Genomic DNA, 23,185 nt, shown 5'->3' with positions numbered 1-23,185 from the left:
GAATAGTTTAAAATAACTAAGGAGAAAAGGCAAAGAAAAGCTAGAAGGATGAGAAGAGGACTCCCAGTGAGGTTCATCCCCATAGTAAAATCGAGGACGTTCTTTGGAGTACGTTCCTCCATGGCCCTCAGATCCTTGGTGTTTTCCCTATAGGTGTGGCCCATCATATGGCTCGCCATCTCATATACAATTCACTAAAATGCCTTGGGGATCCTTGCCAAGTCGAGTGGCTTAACGGGGATCTGGACGATGGGAGCCCGCCTTAGATCACTTGAGGAATTAAGGGAGGTACATGTCGAGGAAGAGGAGGCGAAGCTTGGAGAACTGTGACTCTTGTCACTGGAGCTAGGGGAAGAGCCTTTTGTGGATGCTCCTGGATGGAGTTGGCACCTCTGTTTTTAACTAGAGATTCGGTGGAAGTCCGTAACTTGGGAGCATGTTTCTTTGTTAGTCTGGGCCTCTTCACCAAAGGACCAGCTCCAGCCCCGCCAGCCTTAAAGGCACCCCTCAAACCCGAGGCATTTGGCAGCTCAATCTCTTCTCCTGAAAAAGAACGAGTAAATGATCCAGAAATAAGAAATAATTAGTCAAATTAATGTAAAGACAGGAAAAAGAGCAAGAACCCTACCCTCCGAGCTAGAGTAGGAATCTACTATGATCATCTCGGGGTTATGGACTGGGCTAGGCCTAACCTCTAATTCTTGGATTAATGGAGGTGGGGGAGATTCTAAAATTATTACCTCCTGGTTCATAGGGAGTTCTGGTCCTTCTTCGTGGATGGAATCTTCTACATACTGCCTAAAACTAGGAGCGTATATATCCCGACACAAGGAAGGCCAGGTCCTACGGTTTGTCCCATACTCCTAAAAAATGGAGAACATAAAATGGAGAGTGTTGTCAACCACAATGGTACATTTGGTGTAGCTATGGTCATAGTGTACCACTAAATTATCCACACACTGAAGGAGTATTGTGTTTAGGTCTGGGTCAATATGGTGGCAACTAACGAGCTGGTTGGGGTTGAAGCGAACTAGCCTAAAACTGACAACAACCTGATATAACTCTCTATATGGGTTACCTTGGCCGGAGGGGTCGGCTGCTACCCCAGATGCAGCTCGCTCTGGTTCAGGGCCCTAATTATCTTCAAGAGCTCGCCTTTTGTGCACCAGCGGGCCAGGTCTACTTTTTCCTTGATGTCTTCAATGGATGGCAAGACTTCTTGGGGAGGGGGGAGCTCAAGGATAACAGGAAGAGGACCTTGGGTCCTAAGAGCCAGTGTTTGTCCCTTGCTATTCAGGTCGCAGGCCACCAAGGTGGCATCGTTCACAACCTAACGAAAGTTTTTTCCTTCAGAGTTAGACTAGACAAAGACTCATATTAACCCCCAAGGGTCTCAAACTGCCCTGTCCTCGTGTATATAGTTGCACAAGGAATGAACTTAGTTAGAATACATAAGCAAAAAAAAAAAGTGTGAAAGTGATAAGAAAGTTCACGTGCTGAATTCATAAAGATAGAAGACTTACGAGGGTTGTTGAAGTATCGATGCTCGCAGTTCATGAACCCATTTGACATAAAGAAAAAATCTTTATAGTCATTTGGGTGGCTGGGGAGGTTGATGATGGATGCTGAGTTGGGAAAGCGAGTGAGGTAGTAAAAGCCGTCACCTCGTCCCTTCTGGTTAGGTCTACCCTTGAGGCAGAAAAAATACATAATATATGCCGGGGTGGGGACCTCCCGCTCGTGCCTCAGAAATAGATGTTTTAACCTTGCCAAAAGTTGATATGAGTTTGGTGGGAGCTAGAACGGATCCAGTTTGATGTAGTTCAGGAAATCTACAAAATAGTGGTCAAATTGGAGGAATGCAATTGCCTTTAGGTGCTCATCACTCCAAGCCCCATAGTCATCTTGGAGGGCATAGCTCCGCTCTCCTTCCAACGGAGGTCGGGGAAGGAGGCCATCAACTCCCATCTCAATCATATGGCTTAGCAGGATCTTATTAACCTTCCCCTGTGTCCTCATCCAGGAAACTATGTGCTCGGCCTCAAAGAAGGCGTTGGGTTCCATGACAAGTTCCCTCTCCACCACAAGGTTGAAATGAGGAATTGGAGAGTCAGACGTGACTTGCTTGCCCTTATCCTTGCTCTGCGTAGAGGAGCTCGTTGTGTTTTTCTTTGGAGGGGCCATGATTTAGCTCGCCTGACAACAAAGCAGCCTATTAGTGGCGACCTAAGACAATTACAAGCTACAATTATAAAAGGTACAGTGATCTGAGGGTTTAAGTGGTTTACTTTTGGTGATTTAAAATTGATCCACGCGTGGTCCTAGGCCACACGCTTTATATTCGTGAAATTCCCTGATACTTCAGGATTCGTGTGTCACACTTGTCAGACCCACTACATTTATTTTGAACGCGGTTTAATGCAAAACTGCTTAAGGAATCGCGACACTTAAGCTACCTAGAATCAAACTTAAAACCCTCTTGTCTTCTACATCCAAACAGGCATTCTAATTGATTTACCAGTAACATTTTCTTTGTAAAACTAAGAAAATTTGCCCAACTTTATGAATACCTTATTTTTAAACAAGCCTAGTCTTGTTCATTTAGCCTAAACCAAACCCTATTTAAACTTAGAAATAACCTAAGCGATAGTGAACACAGAATGTTCTCTGAAGTAAAAAAAAAAACTCACTGGAAAATAAAGAATTGAAAGATTCAAAACAGGTGAGGAAATACTTACAGTTTATATGTTCATTCAAAGAAAATGTCGATACGTCCATACGATTTTACATGGCAGAAGCCTAAAAGCCTCTTTTGTGCATGTCAGAAAGTGTTGACATCAAGCATGGGCAGGAGCTTGGGGGGCAAATGATGTACCCTAAAAATTAGCACGAGTCTAGTTACTCAGCTCGGGGTATAGGTCGCAGATGAATATGTGGAAAAGTAGCCAAATAGAACCTCTAGTTCACAATGATGTGAGCAGCTTGAGCTGGGACTTGGCATTACAACATCCAGGTGGTTATCAGACCACCTGTTAGGATAACGGTTCAGTTCGAGACCTACAGTGATCAGATCCTTCTTTTGGCACTAATCACCAATTATATTCCTCAATATCAAATAGCCTCCAATATATTTCCTAGATTCCCAAAAATACCCCTAGGCTCCCCCGAGCCGGGTATAAATCCCCACCGTGACTTTTTCGCTAAACCGCTCACTAGGATCGCCTTGAGTCACAAGCTGCAGATATATCCACATAATAATGTGGTCTCAACAATTTATCACAAATATTTTCATTTATGCCTTCAACAGGCCAAAATTACAAATTTGCCCTTATAACCTAATCAGGCCTATATGCATACTAATACTCATAATTATGCATCTCATATATTCAAATAATAATATAAGCATGGTTATGACATAATCATGCATTGAATCATTTAAATCACACATAATCCAGTTATGCCCTCCCGGCACACTAATCAAGGCCCTTAAGCCTTATTAATGATTTTGGGTCGTTACAACTATCCCCTCCTAATGAGAATTTCATCCTTGAAATTTACCTGAATAACTCGGGATACTGATCTCGCATTGTTGACTCAAGCTCCCAGGTCGCCTCCTCGACCCTACTATTCCTACATAACACTTTAACCAGAGGAATCGTCTTATTCCATAGTATTGTATCCTTACGATCCAAAATCTAAACTAGTCACTCCTCATAGGATAAATCTGTCTAGAATTCTAGGTCTTCATACTTCAACACATGTGTTGTATCTGAAACGTATTTCCGGAGCACAAAAATGTGAAATACGTTATGAACTCCCGACAGCGACGATGGTAATGCTAACCTGTAAGCCACCTGTTTGATCCTCTCTAGGATCTCAAAAGGTCTGATGAATCTAGGGCTCAGCTTGCCCTTCTTCCCAAATCTCCTCACCCCTCGCAGTGGTGAAACTTGGAAAAACACGTGGTCCCCAACCTGGAACTCCATGTCTCTACGCTTAGGATCAGCGTAACTCTTCTGTCTGCTCTATGAGGCGAGCATCCTAGCTCAGATCTTTTCAATAGCTTCATTCGTCTTTTGAATCATGTCCGGCCCTAAGTACTTCATCTCACCCATCTCATCCCAATGAATGGGTGATCTACATCTCCTCCTATACAACATCTCATAGGGAGCCACTCCAATCGTTGGTTGGTAACTATTGTTGTATGAAAACTTAATCAATGGAAGATACTTACTCCACGATCCCTCAAAATCAATCACGCATGCCCTAAGCATATCCTCCAACACCTAAATCATCCTCTCAGACTGTCCATCAGTCTGGGGGTGAAAGGCCAGGCTAAACTTCAGCTGAGTTGCCATAGCCTTCTGCAAACTACCCCAAAACTTGGAGGTAAAGATAGGATATCGATCTGATACTATGGACTTAGGAACTCCATGGAGTCGTACAATCTCCCTCACATATAACTCCACATCCTAATCCACTGTATAGGTCGATCTCACTAGAAGGAAATGAGCTGACTTGGAGTATCTGTCCACTATCACCCACACCGAGCCATGAAGCCCTACAGTCCTAGGTAAACCTCCCACAAAATCCATCGTAATATCCTCCCATTTCCACTCGAGAATACCCAAAGGATGAAGTAACCCTGCTGGTCGCTGATGCTCAGCCTTCACCTACTGATAGGCTAAACATCTGGCTACGTACTCCACCACATTCTTCTTCATCCCAGGCCACCAATATAATGTTTGTAGATTTTGGTACATCTTCGTTGTACCCGGATGAAGTGAGTACGACGTAGTATGCGACTCATCAAATATCTCTCGTCTGATCCCCACATCAGCTGGGACACAAATCCTCCCTTGATAACGTAGCAAACCAACCTCAGAAATAGAATAGTCCTTATCTACTCCCGCTAAGACATTCTCTCTAACCTCCTGTAACTGAGCATCTACCAACTATCCTTCCTTAATCCGCTCTAGCAGGGTTGATGCAGAGTAATGTCGGCCAACCAGCCCACTACTAATTATATCCCTGCTCTGGCCATCTCATCAGCTAACTCCCTTGAAATCTGGGTGGAACTATATAACAGACCTGGGCCCCTCTGGGTCAATGCATCCGCCACTACGTTGGCTTTCCCGGGATGGTAAAGAATATCACAGTTATAGTCTTTTACAAACTCTAGCCAACGTCTCTGCCTCATGTTCAGGTCCTTATGTGTAAAGAAGTACTTCAAACTCTTGTGATCAGTGTATATCTCGCACTTCTCCCCATACAAATAGTTTCACCAAACCTTCAGTGCGAATACCACCGCTGCTAGCTCCAAATCATGGGTAGGATACCGCTGCTCATATCCCTCAAGCTGTCATGACGCATAAGCTATAACCTTCTCATTCTGCATCAACACAAAGCCCAAACCCAACCTTGACGCATCGCAATAAACCACAAACTTTCCTTTCTCCAAAGGAAGACTCAACACAGGTGTCGTAACGAGTCGTCGCTTCAACTCCTGAAAGCTGTTCTTACACTTCTCTGACCAGACAAACTTCAAATTCTTCCATGTCAATTTTGTCATTGGTGCAGCGATCATTGAGAACCCTTCCACAAACCGCCTAAAGTAACCTGCCAGACCGAGAAAACTCCAAACCTTCGAGGCGTTCCTTGGCCTCGGCCAATCCCTAACTGCCTCCACCTTAGATGGATCCACCTTAATCCCATTTGGACCAACAATATGTCCAATAAATGTCACCTCTGGTATCCAAAACTTGCACTTCTTAAACTTTGCGTACAATTGATGCTCTCTCAATCTCTGTAGAACCTGTCATAGATGAAACTTGTGCTTTGCCTCTGAACTGGAGTACACTAAGATGTCTTCGATGAAAACAATAATGAACTAATCCAAGAAGTCCTTGAACACCCTGTTCATTAAGTCCATGAAGGTTGCTGGGGCATTGGTCAAACCAAATGACATGACTAGAAACTCATAGTGCTCATACCTCGTTCGGAAGGCTGTCTTCGGTATGTCCTCGTCCTTGATCCTCAGCTAGTGATAACCAGATCGAAGATCAATCTTCGAGAACACCGTCTTTCCCTGCAGCTGATCAAATAAGTCGCCAATCCTTGGTAGAGGATACTTATTCTTGATAGTCAACTTGTTCAATTCCCTGTAGTTTATACACATTTTTAGAGTCTCGTCCTTCTTTTTCACAAACAAAACTAGAGCATGCCATGGCAAGTAGCTCGGTCTGATGAACCCCAAATCCAGAAGCTCCTGTAACTGTATCTTCAACTCCTTCAGTTCTGCCGGTGCCATTCTAAAAGGTGCCCTTGACACTGGCTCTGTCCTTGGCGCTAACTCAATAACAAACTGAATCTCCCTATATGGTGGCAGCCCTAGTAAATCCTCAGGGAACACATCTAAGAACTCACAAACCAATTTGGTCTCCTCCGGCCCTACTGGAAAAACCCTAGTGGTATCCACCACACTAGCTAGAAAGCCTACGCATCCACCCTGTAATAAATCTCTGGCTCTCAGCGCTGATATCATGGGTATGCGAGGTCCATATACCGCTCCCACAAACACAAAGGGATCTTCGCCCTCTGGTTCAAAGGTCACCATCTTCTTCCTGCAATCAATAGTAGCTCCGTTTCTAACCAACCAATCCATTCCCAAAATCATGTCAAAGTCCTCCATACCCAACTCAATCATGTCTACTGACAATTCCCTACCATCAACCATCACTAGCAATGCTTTAATCCACCTCCTAGAAACTACCAGTTCCCTTGTAGGAAATATAGTCCCAAACCCCGCGGTATAATACTCACTAGGTCTACACAGTCTATCAATTACCTTACTAGAAACAAACAAATGCGTAGCACCAGAGTCAATCAATACAGTAAAAGGAGAGCTAGTGCTAGAAAGCTGACCTATCACTACCGAGGGACTAGCCTCGGCCTCTGCCTGCGTCAGGGTGAACACTCGAGCTGGAGTCAAGCTGTCCACCTTCCTTGCTTCCCCTTTCTTCACTGTTGGACAGTCTTTCTTGAGGTGTCCTACCACCCTGCACACATAACAGGCCTTAGCCCGACATTCGCCCGAATGGCGTCTTCTGCACCTCGTGCACTCAGGATAACTCCTTCATGAATCACCACCTCCCTGATGGCCACCCTGAGTACCCTGACCTTTCCTATCAGGACCAGGAGCAGTCGAAGCATCAGGGGTCTTCCTCTTTAGATCACTGGGGCCTCCACCCCTACCAGACCCAGAATAGGGAGGCACCGCCCTGCGACCCTCTCGCCTTACTGCACTCTCCCTCCAGATCTTATTCTCCGCTTCCTCAGCGGTAAGAGCCTTCTCCACAGCCTAGGCATAAGTTTTCCCCCCAGGAACTGTTGTAATCCTCACATCTCAGGCTATCATAGCATTAAGCCCTCTGTTAAATCTGTCTTGCCTAGCTGCTTCACTAGGCACAAGATCAGGTGCAAACTTCGCAAGTCTGTCGAACTTCAAAGATATTCTATAACTGTAATACTGCCCTGAACCAACCCCACAAATTCATTAACCTTTGCTGCCAAGATGGCAACATTGTAATACTTCTGGCTGAATAAATCCTTGAATCCTTCCTAAGTCAATGCAGTAACATCCCTTGTCTGTGATGACACTTCCCACCAGAATCGGGCATCCTCCCTCAGCAGATATGTGGCATAGGCCACTCTGTCGTGACCCTTTATTCTCATAAAATATATAATAGTAGTGACCATACTCATCCACTGTTTAACCTTTAGTGGATTTGGTCCTCCTTCAAAAGTTGGAGGATGATGTTTCTTGAACCGCTCGTACAAGGGCTCCCATCTGTTCCCAACCTCTGCTGGATGTACAACTGATACCACTACAGGTGGCACAATAGGGGCAGCACTCCCTGATCAAGCCTGCTGTCGCAGAAGTCGGATCTTCTCATCCTGGCTCTGTAGCCGTGCTTGCATGTCTGCCATAAGTTGCTGCCAGTTCTCAGGGACTAGCGGAGGGGTCTGGCCCTGGTCATCATCTCTAGTCTCAGATCTGGTGCCGGCTAGTCGTGTAGATTTCCTTGAACGCATATTTATCCAAGTTAATCTACATTCAACGACTCAGAAACCAGACTATGATGACGGGGTAATAATCCTTCCATAATCCACCATTGGAACCCAATCATTCACAAACAATCCAGATATAATAGTTTATTCAAATATTCATTCACATACAGTAGCAATGCTAATATGCACGCCTCAATATCATCACACAACAGTCAAGGGCCAGGCCTTATCAGTATCTCATGCTTCTTATTAATCACACATATATCAGCATTCGTATTCTTTTAAGCACATAAACATGTATGCACAATTACCACCCCCTGAGTCGAGCTTGTCTTTAGCAACGAATGTACATGTCCCGCCAGTCTTCAGGAACCCTTAAACCTAGGATGCTTTGATACCAAGTTATAACGACCCAAAATTACTAATAAGGCTTAAGGGCCTTTATTAGTGTGCCGGGAGGGCATAACTGGATTATGTGTGATTTAAATGATTCAATGTATGATTATGTCATAACCATGCTTATATAATTATTTGAATATATGAGATGCATAATTATGAGTATTAGTATGCATATAGGCCTGATTAGGTTATAAGGGCAAATTTGTAATTTTGGCCTGTTGAGGGCATAAATGAAAATATTTGTGATAAATTGTTGAGACCACATTATTATGTGGATATATCTGCAGCTTGTGACTCAAGGCGATCCTAGTGAGCGGTTTAGCAAAAAAGTCACAGAGGGGATTTATACCCGGCTCGGGGGAGCCTGGGGGAATTTATGGGAATCTGGGAAACATATTGGAGGCTATTTGATATTGAGGAATATAATTGGTGATTAGTTAGGTGTCGGGATGGAAGCGGTGATTATTGGGAACACTCGAGGAATTAGCGGGAATTGGGACCAATGACCAAAATGCCCTTAGAATGACTTAAAGGTTTAGTTATAATTGGGAGGGCAATATGGTCATTGGATTTAATAATAGATAAGAGTTATTTCTGCTTTTATCCTTAGTAGAATATTTAGAATGTTTGAGAAGCTGAAGGAAAAAAAAAGATAGAAAAGAAGGAGGAAAGAAAGAAGGAAAAACATCACTCATAAGCTATCCTTTTCTCTAACTCAGTTTTGACCATTTTCTTCATTTCTTGTGGATTTTTTGAAGCTATAACTCAATGGGAACTTAAGCTAGGATTGGGACCTTGGTTCTTGAGGTGATCAAGTGGGTTAGTTGCAGTTAATTCCCAAATAAAGTTATGGTTTAAAGTTTGGTTTAAAGTTTGGTTTGAGTTTTTTTGGTTTTGATGAGTTGTGTTTGAATTGAGTTTTGGATGGGAATTCTAGGGAATTAAGCTTGAGGAATTGAGGAGCTAAAGGCTGGAAGGATACTAAGGGAAACCTAGGGTCGAATTCCCCATCAATGGTAAAAAATTCTGAGCTTGAATATATAAGTTGCTGGGTTAGGTCTGGTTTCAACTAATGAGTTTTTTAGTTCTCAAGTTCAATTATTGATTTCCTTGCTTGATGGTGCATGTGCCTAAGTTTTAGGTTTTTGGGTTGTGTGGGGTGAGATATAGTAATTGGTAGGCTTGTTTTGAAGTATGGTTGAGGTTTGGAGGGGTTCTATAGAGTTTTGGCTCAGGGAAAATCGAAGGAAGAAAAATAGGGTGCTGAAGGTTCTGTGACTAGCGCTGTAGCGCTAGCCTTTGGGTGCTACAGCGCTAGGCTTGGGTTTTTCAAGGGCCTTTGGCTTTGGTTGAAGCGCTGTAGCACACACTTTATGGAACTATAGCGCTACCCTGCCTTCAGAAGTGAATTTTTGGGTTAATTCTTAGGGTTTTTGCCCGGGGGCTCGGGGTTTGATTCCACCACCCCGTTTGGTGGAATTAGGGTTTCCCTAGGGTTCGGGATTGGTCCCGAGGTTAGGTTATGGAATTGAAGTTTAGTGATGTTTCTAATTTATGGCTGTGACTAGGTGTACGCTAAGGCTCGGACGGGATCGTGCTTGAGGGATAGTTTCACTAATCAAGCGATCGGAATCTAAAGGTAAGAAACTGCACCCGGTTATGTGTTAAGTTTGGGACTAAGAGCTCCCTATATATGTGATGTCATGAGATGGTATTGTGCCATGGGACATGTGATAAACGGCCTAAGAGTGTCGGAATCAATATTTGCGCACAGGGCGTGGCTTGGCCACTGGTAGCTGAGGACAACTTAATATTCACTGAGCTCGGTTTAAGCGGGCCGGAGTCAGTGAGATAAATAGGGGATGCGACCTAAGATCATCGACCTTGGTTAATATATGAATTGGTTATTAAGGTTAATTTGATGAACTTGGCATGCTGAATGCCTGATTATGAGAATATTATGGATTGTTGAATATATGACTATGCTTTATGAGTTATCTGGTTGATCGATTGATGATTATGCTTTGTTATATGGTTTCTTGCTGGGCCTCAGCTCACGGGTGCTTCGTGGTGCAGGTAAAGGGAAGAGCAAGGTGGACCAGTCTTAAGTTGGAGAGCTTCGGCGACTGAATGTACATAGTCAGCTGATCGACCGCCACGACCGAGGAGTGATACAGGAAGGGAGAAGCCTAAATGTCTGTTTCGCCCTTAGAGTGGCCACTACATGTTTATAACCTGGAATTTTTGTAAACTGTCTTTAAAACTCTATTTCTTTTGCGATCCCATGTATAAAATGTAAAATTATATGAAATGTAACTTATGTAACCGAAATATTTTAACCCTAGTTCAATTATAGTTTCAGTAACACATTTCTAACTAAATGAATTGATTAGCAAGTCTTGCACCTTTATAAACACATAGTGTAATAGTCTTGGCTATCCAGGGTGTTACAACTTGGTAGCAGAGCCTTGACCCAACTGGAAGTGTGGCCGACGGGGACGTCGGGCCCGTAAGGGGGGGTGATTGTGACAGTCAGAATCCCGTGATCCGTAAGGGGAAAGACCAGGTAAAGCTGTGCAATCCCACACCGCCTGGGGAAGGTCAAGTGTGATTATTGTAAGACTGTGTAGGTATGGGACTACACAGTTGAAGAGGGCTTAAATGGATTGATGGGTACTACCTATATCAATAAGATGCATCTTCTTTTCGGTAGCCTATCTGTAACGACCCAAATTCGCTAATTAGTGTGTCAGGAGGGCATTATGGATTATTATGTGATTTAAATGTGTAATTATATGTTTAGTAATGATTTTTTTGTGATAATATGATATATATATATGTGATAAATGTGGGAACCACATTAATATGTGGGTAGGTTTGCAGAGCACGACTCGAGGCGATCCTAGGGCTAGTTAGCGGGGAAAAGTCACAACAGGGCTCAACAGCTGACTTTGGATAAGTCAGGGGTATTTTAAGTATTGGGTAGTGATTTGGACTATCGGGTTATGAAAATAAATATATGGGGATATATTTGAAGATAGGAAGTCTAGATGGGAATACTGGGGGATTTTACCATTTTTCCCTCGGGGACGGTTCCGGCACCCCGAGCCTTGGGAATTAACTTAGCGGGTAAGATAAACATAAGGAAACCCTTAGAAGGAAAATAAACTGACTCTTTCTCAGCTCTTTTCTCTCCCTCAAGGAAACACAAGGAAAAAAGGAACACTGAAATCAAAGTTGAATCAAGCTGGGAAATTTCTGAGAATTGAGGTGGGGATTTGAAGGCTTAGTTCAGGAATTAATCAAGAACTAAATCAAGGTTAAGGTAAGGATTTAAACTATGTGTTTTCTGAAGTTTAACCTTGAGTTTTCAACTGGTTGTTAAGGATGTTGTCCAATTGATGTTTAGGGTGGAACTTGAGTTGGAAACCATTGGGAATCAGCTGGGTTTTGGTTAGAGGAAGGACTCCATTAACAAGGTAAGCTTAAATTTATGAATTAGTGGTTTAAGTTTGGGTTTTTGACTGGTTAGTTTGAGTGGTTATGTTCTTAAAGTTTCAGTGATTAAGAGTGGGATTTCTATGAGTTTTAAGTAGAATTTTCTGTTGAATTGTGTGGCTTAAGTTGGTTTATAAGCTTTGGTAATGTTGGGTGTTGACGTAGGGAGCTTAGGGGTGGTTTTGGCCGAGGTTTTGAGCTTTAAAATGGTGGGTTTTCTGTGCGCGAAGGGAAGGTCCGCGACTCTGTTCTAGAGCACTGCGGTCTTAGGATGAAGAAAAGCCAAGGAGGCTTGGCCAAGGATGGGCGCCGCGGCGTCCAAAGCAAGGGTCGCGGCACGTGTCTTTGCCCAGGGTGATCCTTGGTTCTGTTTTGAGGCTAGGGTCGCGGCTAAGCTTCAAGGGCCGCAGCCCTTAGTTGTGTACATGAACTTTTGGGGATTTTTGGAATGGGAATATGGTCTAGTATGCTCGGGATTGGTTTCACCACCGTGCTTGGTGGAATTCGGATTCTCGGGAGTTAGTTTTGTAACCGGAAACCTATATTTGAATATTAATGGAACCCTATACCTTTGTTGTGACTAGGTGATAAAAGCTTAGGCTCGGGAACGGGTCGTGCTTGAGGAGTGTTGCTCATAATCAATAATCGTAAAGACTAAGGGTAAGGAAATTGCACCTGGTTGAATATATGTGATGGGACTAAGGGTTCCCTATTTTAAATGCTTGAAAAGATGGTATTATGCCATGCAAGCTATTTCGTGAACCAACGGCCTAAGGGCGCCAAGGGTTACACTAGCGCACAAGGTGCGGCTTGGCCACTGGTAGCCGAGGACAGCTTATTATGCACTGAGCTCGATTTAAGCGGGGTACAGTCAATGGGTTAAACAGAGGGTGCGGCCTAAGTCGTCGGCCCTGAATATTATGTGATATGGGTGATATAAATGATTGATTGCATCTTAGATCTGAACATATATGATGAATTTCTATTGTGGATTATTTGATGAGAGCTCATGCTTAATGAACTAAGTGTCTGATATCTCTGATTGTGTTGTATATGATGTTTTCTTGCTGGGCCTTGGCTCACGGGTGCTACGTGGTGCTGGTAAAGGCAAAGGTAAGCTTGATCAGCCTTGATTGGAGAGCTCTGCGAGCAAAATGTACATAGCCAGCTGCTCAGCCGCCACGGTTGAGGTTTAGACAGGGACGCGAGACTCAGAAATTGTCTATTTTGCCTTAGTATGGCTAACCTTTGTTTTTGTGTTTTTGGGAGTCTGTAAATTAACTTTTAACTCTGTTTTTTCTGGGATCCCGTGCATGTAATAGTTTAATTATATAAAATGAAACTTTTGAAACCAAAATCTTTTTAACCCTAGCACTTACATGTTTAGTGACATGTTTTTAAAACTAATGACTTGATTAGCAAGTCTTGCACCTTTATAAGTACACCGTGTAGCGGTCTTGGTTATCCAGAGCGTTACAACTTGGTATCAGAGCATCCTAGGTTTAAGGGTTCCTGAAGACAAGCTGGACATGTACATTTGTTACTAGAGACAAGCTCAAATCAGGGTTCGGTAATGTGTATACGTGTTTATCTGCTTATGTGCCTGAAATGAGCTATGAATGTTGTTATTTACTGGATTATTAGGAAGCATGAGATACTGATAGGGCCTGGCCCTTGACTGTTGTGTGAGAATATTGAGGCGTGTTTATTTGCATTGTCGTGCATGTACATGAATATATGGATGGTTAATTGCATATTGTGCATGGATGAATACCTGTTTTATAGCTAAGGTGTAATGAGATTGGGGGCGTGCTTATTAGCAGCCAGTGCATGAGAATGGATGCTTATATGTTGTGTGTGGTTGGTTATGCTCTATTGATGATTCTTGGAGAAGTTTTACCCTATCATCATGGTCTGACTGCCGAGTCGTTATTTGCAGATTGACTTGGATAGCTACGCGTCCAAGAAAATCTACACGACTAGCCGGCACTAGGTCTGGGACCGGGAGTGATGATCAGGGCCAAAATCCTCTGCCAGTCCTCGAGAACTGGCAGCAGTTAATGGCAGATATGCAGGCTCGATTACAGAGTCAGGACGAGCAGATCCGTATCCTGCGACAGCAAGCTCCATCAGGGAGTGTTGCCCCTATTGTACTACCTGCAGTGGTATCGGTTGTGCAGTCTAGGGAGATTGGTAACAGATGGGAGCCATTGTATGAGCGGTTCAGGAAGCAGCAACCCCCAATATTTGAGGGTGGACCAGATCCATTGAAAGCCGAGCAATGGCTAACTATGATCACTACAATTCTAGATTTTATGAGGATTGAGGGGCATGATAGAGTGGCCTGCGCCACTTATATGTTGAGGGAGGATGCCCGCATCTGGTGGGAAGTGGTATCGCAGACCAGGGATGTTACTACTCTGAGTTGGGAAGGTTTCAGAGATTTGTTCAGTCAAAAGTATTACAATGTTGCTGTTAGAGCAGCAAAGGTCAATGAGTTTGTGAGTCTGGTGCAGGGCAATATGACTGTTCCTGAGTATACCCTAAAATTTGATAGGCTTGCGAAGTTTGCACTGGATCTTGTGCCTATAGATGCTACTAGGAAAGATCGATTCATCAGGAGGCTCAATGCTATGATAGCCCGAGATGTCGGAATCACAACGGTACCTGATGGAACAACTTATGCCCAGGCCATTGAGAAGGCTCTTACCGCTGAGGAAGCGGAGAATAAGATATGGAGGGAGAGTGCAGTGAGGCGTGATGGCCGTAGAGCGGTGCCTCCTTATTCAGGGACAGGTAGGGGTGGAGACCTCAGTGACTTCAAGAGAAAGGCTCCTGACACTTCGATCACTGCTGGTCCTGATAGGAGGGGTCGGGGTGGTAAGGGTGGTCGTCAAGGTGGTGGCGAGGCATGGCGGACCTATCCAGAGTGCCTGAGGCATAGAAGACGCCATCTGGACGAGTGTCGGGCCAAGGCATGCTTTGTGTGTGGGGCAGTGGGGCATCTCAAGAAAGACTGCCCAACGGTGAAGAAAGGTGAAGCAGGAAAGGTGGATAGCTTGACTCTAGCTCGAGTATTCACCTTGACCCAGGCAGAGGCTGAGGCTAGTCCCTCGGTGGTGACAGGTCAGCTTTCTAGCACTGGCTTCCCTTTTTCAGTATTGATTGATTTTGGTGCTACACATTCTTTTGTTTCTAGTAGAGTGATTGATAGATTGTGTAGACCTAGTGAGTATCGGACTGAAGGGTTTAGGACTTTATTGCCTACAGGGGAACTGGTAGTTTCTAGGAGATTGATTAGGGCACTGCCAGTGGTTGTTGATAGTAGAGAACTTTCGGTGGATTTGATTGAGCTAGATGTGGAGGATTTTGATATGATCTTAGGGATGGATTGGTTGGCCAGGTATGGAGCTACGATTGATTGCAGGAAGAAGATGGTTACTTTTGAGCCTGAGGGCGAGGACCCTTTTGTCTTTGTGGGTGCGGTGTCTGGACCCCGCGTACCTATGATTTTGGCATTAAGAGCCAGAGACTTGTTGCAGGGGGGATACATAGGTTTTCTGGCCAGTGTAGTGGATACTGCTAGAGTTATACCGGCAGGGCCGGGAGAGACCAGATTGGTGTGTGAGTTTTTAGAAGTATTTCTTGAGGATCTACCAGGGTTTCCGCCGCGTAGGGAGATTCAGTTTGAGATTGAATTGGCACCGAGGACAGAACCAGTATCTAGGACATCATATAGAATGGCACCAGCGGAACTGAAAGAGTTGAAGATATAGCTGCAAGAACTTCTGGATTTGGGTTTCATCAGGCCTAGTTATTCTCCATGGGGCGCTCCAGTGTTGTTTGTTAAGAAGAAGGATGGGACCTTGAGGATGTGCATAGATTACAGAGAATTGAACAAGTTGAGTATTTAGAATAAGTTCCCTCTACCAAGGATTGATGACTTGTTCGATCAGCTGCAGGGAAAGATAGTGTTCTCAAAGATTGATCTTCGATCTGGTTATCACCAGCTGTGGATCAAGGATGAGTATATACCGAAGAGGGCCTTCCGGACACGGTATGGGCATTATGAGTTCTTGGTCTGACCAATGCCCCAGCAGCCTTCATGGACCTAATGAACAGGGTGTTCAAGGACTTCTTGGATTAGTTTGTCATTGTCTTCATGGACGACATTTTGGTATACTCCAGTTTAGAGGCAGAGCATGAGCAGCATCTCTGACAGGTTTTGCAGAGGTTGAGGGAGCATCAGTTGTACGCTAAGTTTAAGAAGTGTGAGTTTTGGTTGCCGGAGGTGACTTTCCTTGGACACATGGTGGGGGCAGAAGGGATTAAGGTGGATCCATCCAAGGTAGAAGCAGTTAGGGATTGGCCGAGGCCAAGGAACGCCTCGGAGGTGCGAAGTTTCCTTGGGTTGGCCGATTACTACAAGCGGCTTGCAGAGGGGTTCTCAAAGATTTCTTCACCGATGACGGAGTTAACAAGGAAGAATCAGAAGTTTGTTTGGACAGAGTAGTGTGAGAACAGCTTTTAAGAATTAAAGCGACGACTTATTTCTGCACCTGTGTTGAGTCTTCCTTCGGACGAAGGAAAGTTTGTGGTCTATTGTGATGCGTCGAGGATGGGTTTAGGTTTCATGCTGATGCAGAATGAGAAAGTTATAGGCTATGCATCTCGGCAGCTGAAGGAGTATGAGCAGCGGTATCCAACTCATGATTTGGAGTTAGCAGCAGTGGTATTCGCACTAAAGGTGTGGCATCATTATCTGTATGGAGAGAAGTGCAAAATATACACTGATCATAAGAGTCTGAAGTATTTCTTTACCCAGAAGGATCTGAATATGAGACATAGACGTTGGTTGGAGTTGGTTAAGGATTATGACTGTGACATCCTTTACCACCCGGGGAAAGCCAACGTGGTGGTAGATGCGTTGAGCCGGAGGGGCCCAAGACAGTTGTATAGTTCCATCCAGATCTCAAGGGAATTGGCTGATGAGATGGTCAGGGCAAGGATAGAACTGGTGGTAGGCCAGTTAGCTAATATCACTTTGCAGTCGACCCTGTTAGAGCAGATCAAGGAGGGTCAGTTAGTGGATGTACAGTTGCAGGAAGTTAGGCAGCATGTCTTATCGGGGACAGCTAAGGATTATTCAATTTCTGAGACAGGTTTGCTCTGATATCAGGGACGGATATGTGTTCCGGTAGATGAGGGGATTAGACGAGAGATATTGGATGAGTCTGACACTATGCCATACTCCCTTCATCCGGATACCACAAAGATGTATCAGGATCTGCGACCATTGTATTGGTGGCCCAGGATGAAGAAGGATGTGGTAGAGTATGTGTTTAGATGTTTAATATGTCAGCAGGTTAAGGCTGAGCATCAGCGACCAGTGGGGTTGCTTCAGCCTTTGGGTATCCCAGAGTGGAAATGGGAGGATATTACGATGGATTTCATAGGAGGGTTACCCAAGACAGTTGGACTTCATGACTCGGTGTGGGTGATAGTGGACAGATACACCAAGTAAGCTCATTTTCTGCCAGTGAGGTCGACTTATTCAGTGGAACAGTATGCAGAGCTATATGTGAGGGAGATAGTTCGTCTCCATGGGGTTCCAAAGTCTATAGTATCTAATCGAGACCCTATCTTTACCTCCAAGTTTTGGGGAGCTCTGCAAAGAGCCATGGGGACTCAACTGAAGTTTAGCACAACTTTTCATCCTCGGACTGATGGACAGTCTGAGAGAACGATTCAGGTATTGGAGGACATGCTTAGGGCATGAGTGATTGACTTCGAGGGTTCATGGAGTAAGTATCTCCCATTGAATGAATTTTCATATAACAACAGTTATCAGTCCACGATCGGAGTGGCTACTTATGAGATGTTGTATGGAAGAAAGTGCAGATCGCCCATTCACTGGGATGAGATGGGTGAGAAAAGGTATTTGGGGCCAGATATGGTTCAGAAGACTAATGAGGCTATTGAGAAGATTCGAGCTAGAATGCTTGCCTCACAGAGTAGGCAGAAAAGCTATGATGATCCTAAGCGTAGGGAGGTGGAGTTCCAGGTTGGGGACCACGTGTTTCTGCGAGTTTCACCACTGAGAGGGGTGAAGAGGTTTGGAGTGAAGGGCAAGTTGAGCCCTCAGTTTGTTGGACCTTTTGAGATCCTAGAGAGGATTGGATAGGTGGCTTATAGGCTGGCCTTGCCACCGTCGCTATCAGGAGTTCATAATGTATTCCATGTCTCTATGTTACGGAAGTATGTTTCTGATACAACACATGTGTTGAGAGGTATGAAGACATGGACTTGTAGACAAACTTGTCCTACGAGGAGAGACCAGTTCAGATTTTGGATCGGAAGGACAAAGTCTTGCGAAATAAGACGATACCATTAGTGAAAGTGTTATGGAGGAATAGCAAGGTCGAAGAAGCGACCTGGGAGTTAGAGACAGCGATGCGGGATCAGTATCCCGAGCTATTCAGGTAAATTTCGAGGACAAAATTCTCATTAGGAGGGGATAGTTGTAACGACCCAAATTCACTAATGAGGCTTAAGGGCCTTGATTAGTGTGCCAGGAGGGCATTGCTGGATTATTATGTGACTTAAATGTGTAATTATATGTTTAGTAATGTTTTTTTTATGATAATATGATATATATGTGATAAATGTGAGAACCACATTATTATGTGGGTAGGTTTGCAGAGCACGACTCGAGGCAATCCTAGGGCTAGTTAGCAGGGAAAAGTCACAACAGGGCTCAACAGCTGACTTTGGATAAGTCAGGGGTATTTTAAGTATTGGGTAGTGATTTGGACTATCGGGTTATGAAAATAAATATATGGGGATATATTTGAAGATATGAAGTCTAGATGGGAATACTGGGGGATTTTACCATTTTTCCCTCGGGGACGATTCCGGCACCCCGAGCCTTGGGAATTAACTTAGCGGGTAAGATAAACATAAGGAAACCCTTAGAAGGAAAATAAACCGACTCTTTCCCAGCTCTTTTTCTCTCTCTCAAGGAAACACAAGGCTAAAAGGAACACTGAAATCAAAGTTGAATCAAGCTGGGAAATTTCTGAGAATAGAGGTGGGGATTTGAAGGCTTAGCTCAGGAATTAATCAAGAACTAAATCAAGGTTAAGGTAAGGATTTAAACTATGTGTTTTCTGAAGTTTAACCTTGAGTTTTCAACTGGTTGTTGAGGATGTTGTCCAATTGATGTTTAGGGTGGAACTTGAGTTGGAAACCATTGGGAATCAGCTGGGTCTTGGTTAGAGGAAGGACTCCATTAACAAGGTAAGCTTAAATTTATGAATTAGTGGTTTAAGTTTGGGTTTTTGACTAGTTAGTTTGAGTGGTTATGTTCTTAAAGTTTCAGTGATTAAGAGTGGGATTTCTATGAGTTTTAAGTTGAATTTTCTGTTGAATTGTGTGGCTTAAGTTGGTTTATAAGCTTTGGTAATGTTGGGTGTTTAAGTAGGGAGCTTAGGGGTGGTTTTGGCCGAGGTTTTGAGCTTTAAAATGGTGGGTTTTCTGGGCACGAAGGGAAGGGCCGCGGCTCTGTTCTAGAGTGCTGCGGCCCTAGGATGAAGAAAAGCCAAGGAGGCTCGGCCAAGGGTGGGCGCTGCAGCGCCCAAAGCAAGGGCCGCGGCGCGTGTCTTTGCCCAGGATGATCCTTGGTTCTGTTTTGAGGCTAGGGCCGCAGCTAAGCTTCAAGGGTCACAGCCCTTAGTTGTGTACATGAACTTTTGGGGATTTTAGGCATGGGAATGTGGTCTAGTATGCTCGAGATTGGTTTCACCACCGTGCTTGGTGGAATTCGGATTCCCGGGAGTTAGTTTTGTAACTAGAAACCTATATTTGAATATTAATGGAACCCTATACTTTGGTTGTGACTAGGTGATAAAAGCTTAAGCGCGGGAACAGATCGTGCTTGAGGAGTGTTGCTCATAATCAATAACCGTAAAGACTAAAGGTAAGAAAACTGCACCTGGTTGAATATATGTGACGGGACTAAGGGTTCCCTATTGTAAATGCTTGAAAAGATGGTATTATGCCATGCAAGCTAATTAGAGAACCAACGACCTAAGGGTGCCAAGGGTTACACTAGCGCATAGGGCGCGGCTCGGCCACTGGTAGCCGAGGACAACTTATTATGCACTGAGCTCGGTTTAAGCGGGCCGGAGTCAGTGAGTTAAACAGAGGGTGCGGCCTAAGTCGTCGGCCCTGAATATTATGTGATATGGGTGATATAAATGATTGATTGCATCTTAGATCTGAACATATGTGCTGAATGTCTATTGTGGATTATTTGATGAAAGCTCATGCTTAATGAACTAATTGTCTGATATCTTTGATTGTGTTGTATATGATGTTTTCTTGCTGGGCCTTGGCTCACGGGTATGTGGGGCAGGTAAAGGCAAGGGTAAGCTTGATCAGCCTTGATTGGAGAGCTCTGCGAGCAAAATGTACATAGCCAGCTGCTCAGCCGCCACAATTGAGGTTTAGACAGGGACGCGAGACTCAGAAATTGTCTATTTTCCCTTAGTATGGCTAACCTTTGTTTTTGTGTTTTCGGGAGTCTGTAAATTAACTTTTAACTCTGTTTCTTCTAGGATCCTGTGCATGTAATAGTTTAATTATATAAAATGAAACTTTTGAAACCAAAATCTTTTTAACCCAATCTCTTACATGTTTAGTGCACTACAAAAAAATACCCTTTACGGGACACTTTTTTAGGACATGCACATAAATGCAAGTCCTTAAAAATATTTATGAAGCTTTTAGGACACTCATTGAGAGTCCTGAAAAAACGCAATTTAGGACTCGCAATGAGTGTCCTAAAAGAAAATGCGATACCTAAAAAAATCTGGGCTATAAAAATAAGTGTTTTACTTAATATTTTTAAGGACTTGCTTTGGGAGTCCTTAATACTCTTTTAGGACTCGCAATGAGTGTCCTATAAGAATTTGCGAGTCCTAAAAAATCTGAGCTAAAAAAAAATTGTCTTACTTAATAATTTTAAGGACTTTCTTTGGGAGTCCTTAATACTTTTTTAGGACTCGCTGCGAGTCCTAAAAAAGTATTAAGGACTCCCAAAGCAAGCCCTTAAATATTTTAAGTAAAACTCTCAAAAACAGCCATATATTTCGGATTACACATATATACTTAAATAACTATACACATTTGGGGTTTTATAGGGTTACATATACTCAAACCCACAGCAGCCACACAGTACTGAAGGAGATGAACGGCTGAACAGCATGACCAAGGCTGAAGGAGATGAACGGCAGTGGCGTTCCAGCATTCTCGGCGGCGTCGACGGCGGTTCCAACGTTCTAGCACTCATGGCGGCGCACGGCTCTAGCACTCACGGTGGCGCAGGTCTCGGCTCCAGTAGGCTCTCCGGCGGTGCAGGTTCTCGGCTCCGGCGGTGCTGGTTGCTCACGGTTCCAGCCGTGGGTTGAGGCATATATATTGCTTCTTTTTTTTTATTTGTTTGCTTATATAAATATATATATTATAATTTCAGATATATATATACTAGTCTAGTTCCGAGTCCAATGAGAAGAGCAAATGCCCACATGAGCAGTACATTTTGAAATATTTGCTTTTTCTTCTTTGATCTCCAATCCTGCTTAAAGAGTTCATTTTCAGCAATCCTGAATTCAAATGATTGAAACTTGTTTTGTTATTAGCCTCATGAAAAAAAAAAGAAAAAGAGAAATTAACTTAATAAAAAGAAAATAGCAAACAATTCCAGTTAATAATTCCAACAGAATCTCACTTTTAGAAGTATAATAAAACTCAAACAACTATTCATTCTCAAACACAAATCAAAATGTAATATGAGCCCAAAATACATTACATACAAAAAATAAATGTTATTTCCACTAACAATTCTCAAAAATTGCAGCAATAACTTAAAGGAATTTTCCTAGAATTATTTGGCTTGTCGGGTTTTGACTTGTTAATCTGACTCTGGCACCTTACGAAGAAGAAGAAGAAATGGGTTGATCTACTCATCAGAGTTTTAGCAGTTAATTTTTTTTTGAAGAAGTGGGTATACTTACTCATAGTCAAGACTCTCGATGGAATAGAGATTGGAGCCAACTATGGCAATTTGGGAAGTGGTGTTTCTCCTCTTCAGCAAAAGAGGCTGAGTAGTGGAGAAGCTCTTATCATCGGTGACAGACACAGATACCTCTGACCAATACCTTCAGATCTCCTTCCCATCCCACAGCTCTTGAGTCTCCACCACCTCACAATCACCATCATCATCTCCATGCCTGTCCATATTACGCTTCCCTTGCAACCCTGCATAAACTCACCACCATCAACCATATATCTATACATATAGTTTTGACACCAAAGACAAAATAAAATAAAATCAACTCGGATCGAGTTTGTTTGACTCTCTTGATTCTAAAATATATTTTTATTCTTCTTTTGGTACAAGATTGATTCTATATATAATTAATCTAGCAAAAACAACCAACCAGAATACATGTCAATGGATTATTCATAGTACTAAATTCCCAGATACCAACAAAGCTCAGAAAAAGAGTCAAGTGCTTTCACATGTAAAGTAATCAAACTAACAAAGAAGAGTAAAATAAAATTGTCCAGGACCACATACGCCTCTGTCAAGTTTGCTTCTTTCTTCTTCAAATCACTATTTTTTTTTTTTTGACAAATTCTTCAAATCACTATTATCATATCCATGTGTATATATACACCAAAAGTAGTTGTGACACTTAGGCTCGTGCAAATATTTTTATTTGTATGAACTTTTGGACTGTGCAACGATGATAATAACAAACTTTGAGTTTTTCAATAAACCCAATGGTTATACAAATAAATAATATAGGGAACTAGAATGTTTAAAACACTAAAAATAATATAGGTTAATAATTTTCTATTTATAATATAGGGTAATAATATAATTTCAAGTTTTAATACACAAATAAATAATATAGGCTAATATTGAGACTATTTGTTATTTTACAATTTTGAATGATAATTGTATTACTTTAGTGAAGTTTGAATATCTTAGATATTCATCCGTAGTGAAGTCGGTTCTGGGAATTCTGTGTGCTGTGGTGATAACGGAAGATTGAGAACTTGCATGTCTTAGTGAAGTAGGTTCTGATAATTTTGTGTGCTGCGGTGATATATGGATGAAAACCTGTGTGCTGTTTGATTTGTTTGACAT

General features: G+C 43.1%; 1 protein-coding gene and 1 long non-coding RNA gene across 4 annotated transcripts in view; one reads left to right on the top strand and one right to left on the bottom strand.

Annotated features, from left to right (window-relative positions):
* The window catches only part of LOC133825012 (uncharacterized), a 31,479-nt gene extending 10,042 nt beyond the window's left edge, over positions 1–21,437 (top strand). Inside the window, exon 6 of the mRNA XM_062258016.1 lies at positions 21,171–21,437. Within this exon, the coding sequence (XP_062114000.1) occupies positions 21,171–21,437 (267 nt within the window). The remainder of the gene's footprint in view (positions 1–21,170) is intronic.
* A 92-nt stretch (positions 21,438–21,529) lies between these two features.
* On the bottom strand, positions 21,530–22,787 carry LOC133821339 (uncharacterized). Of its 3 annotated transcripts, none has more exons than XR_009887491.1 (3): positions 22,606–22,787; positions 22,044–22,287; positions 21,530–21,632 (listed from the first exon to the last, which is right to left on the bottom strand). It is a non-coding gene; the product is annotated as an uncharacterized LOC133821339 (long non-coding RNA). The 3 variants fall into 3 exon arrangements; XR_009887492.1 differs by having other exon boundaries at positions 22,610–22,787; XR_009887493.1 differs by lacking the exon at positions 22,606–22,787 and adding an exon at positions 22,470–22,530.
* Positions 22,788–23,185: the final 398 nt, after the last annotated feature.

This window comes from Humulus lupulus, chromosome 3 (genome assembly GCF_963169125.1).
Source record: "Humulus lupulus chromosome 3, drHumLupu1.1, whole genome shotgun sequence".
Classification (NCBI taxonomy): domain Eukaryota; kingdom Viridiplantae; phylum Streptophyta; class Magnoliopsida; order Rosales; family Cannabaceae; genus Humulus; species Humulus lupulus.
This window is presented reverse-complemented; position numbering and strand designations above follow the sequence as displayed.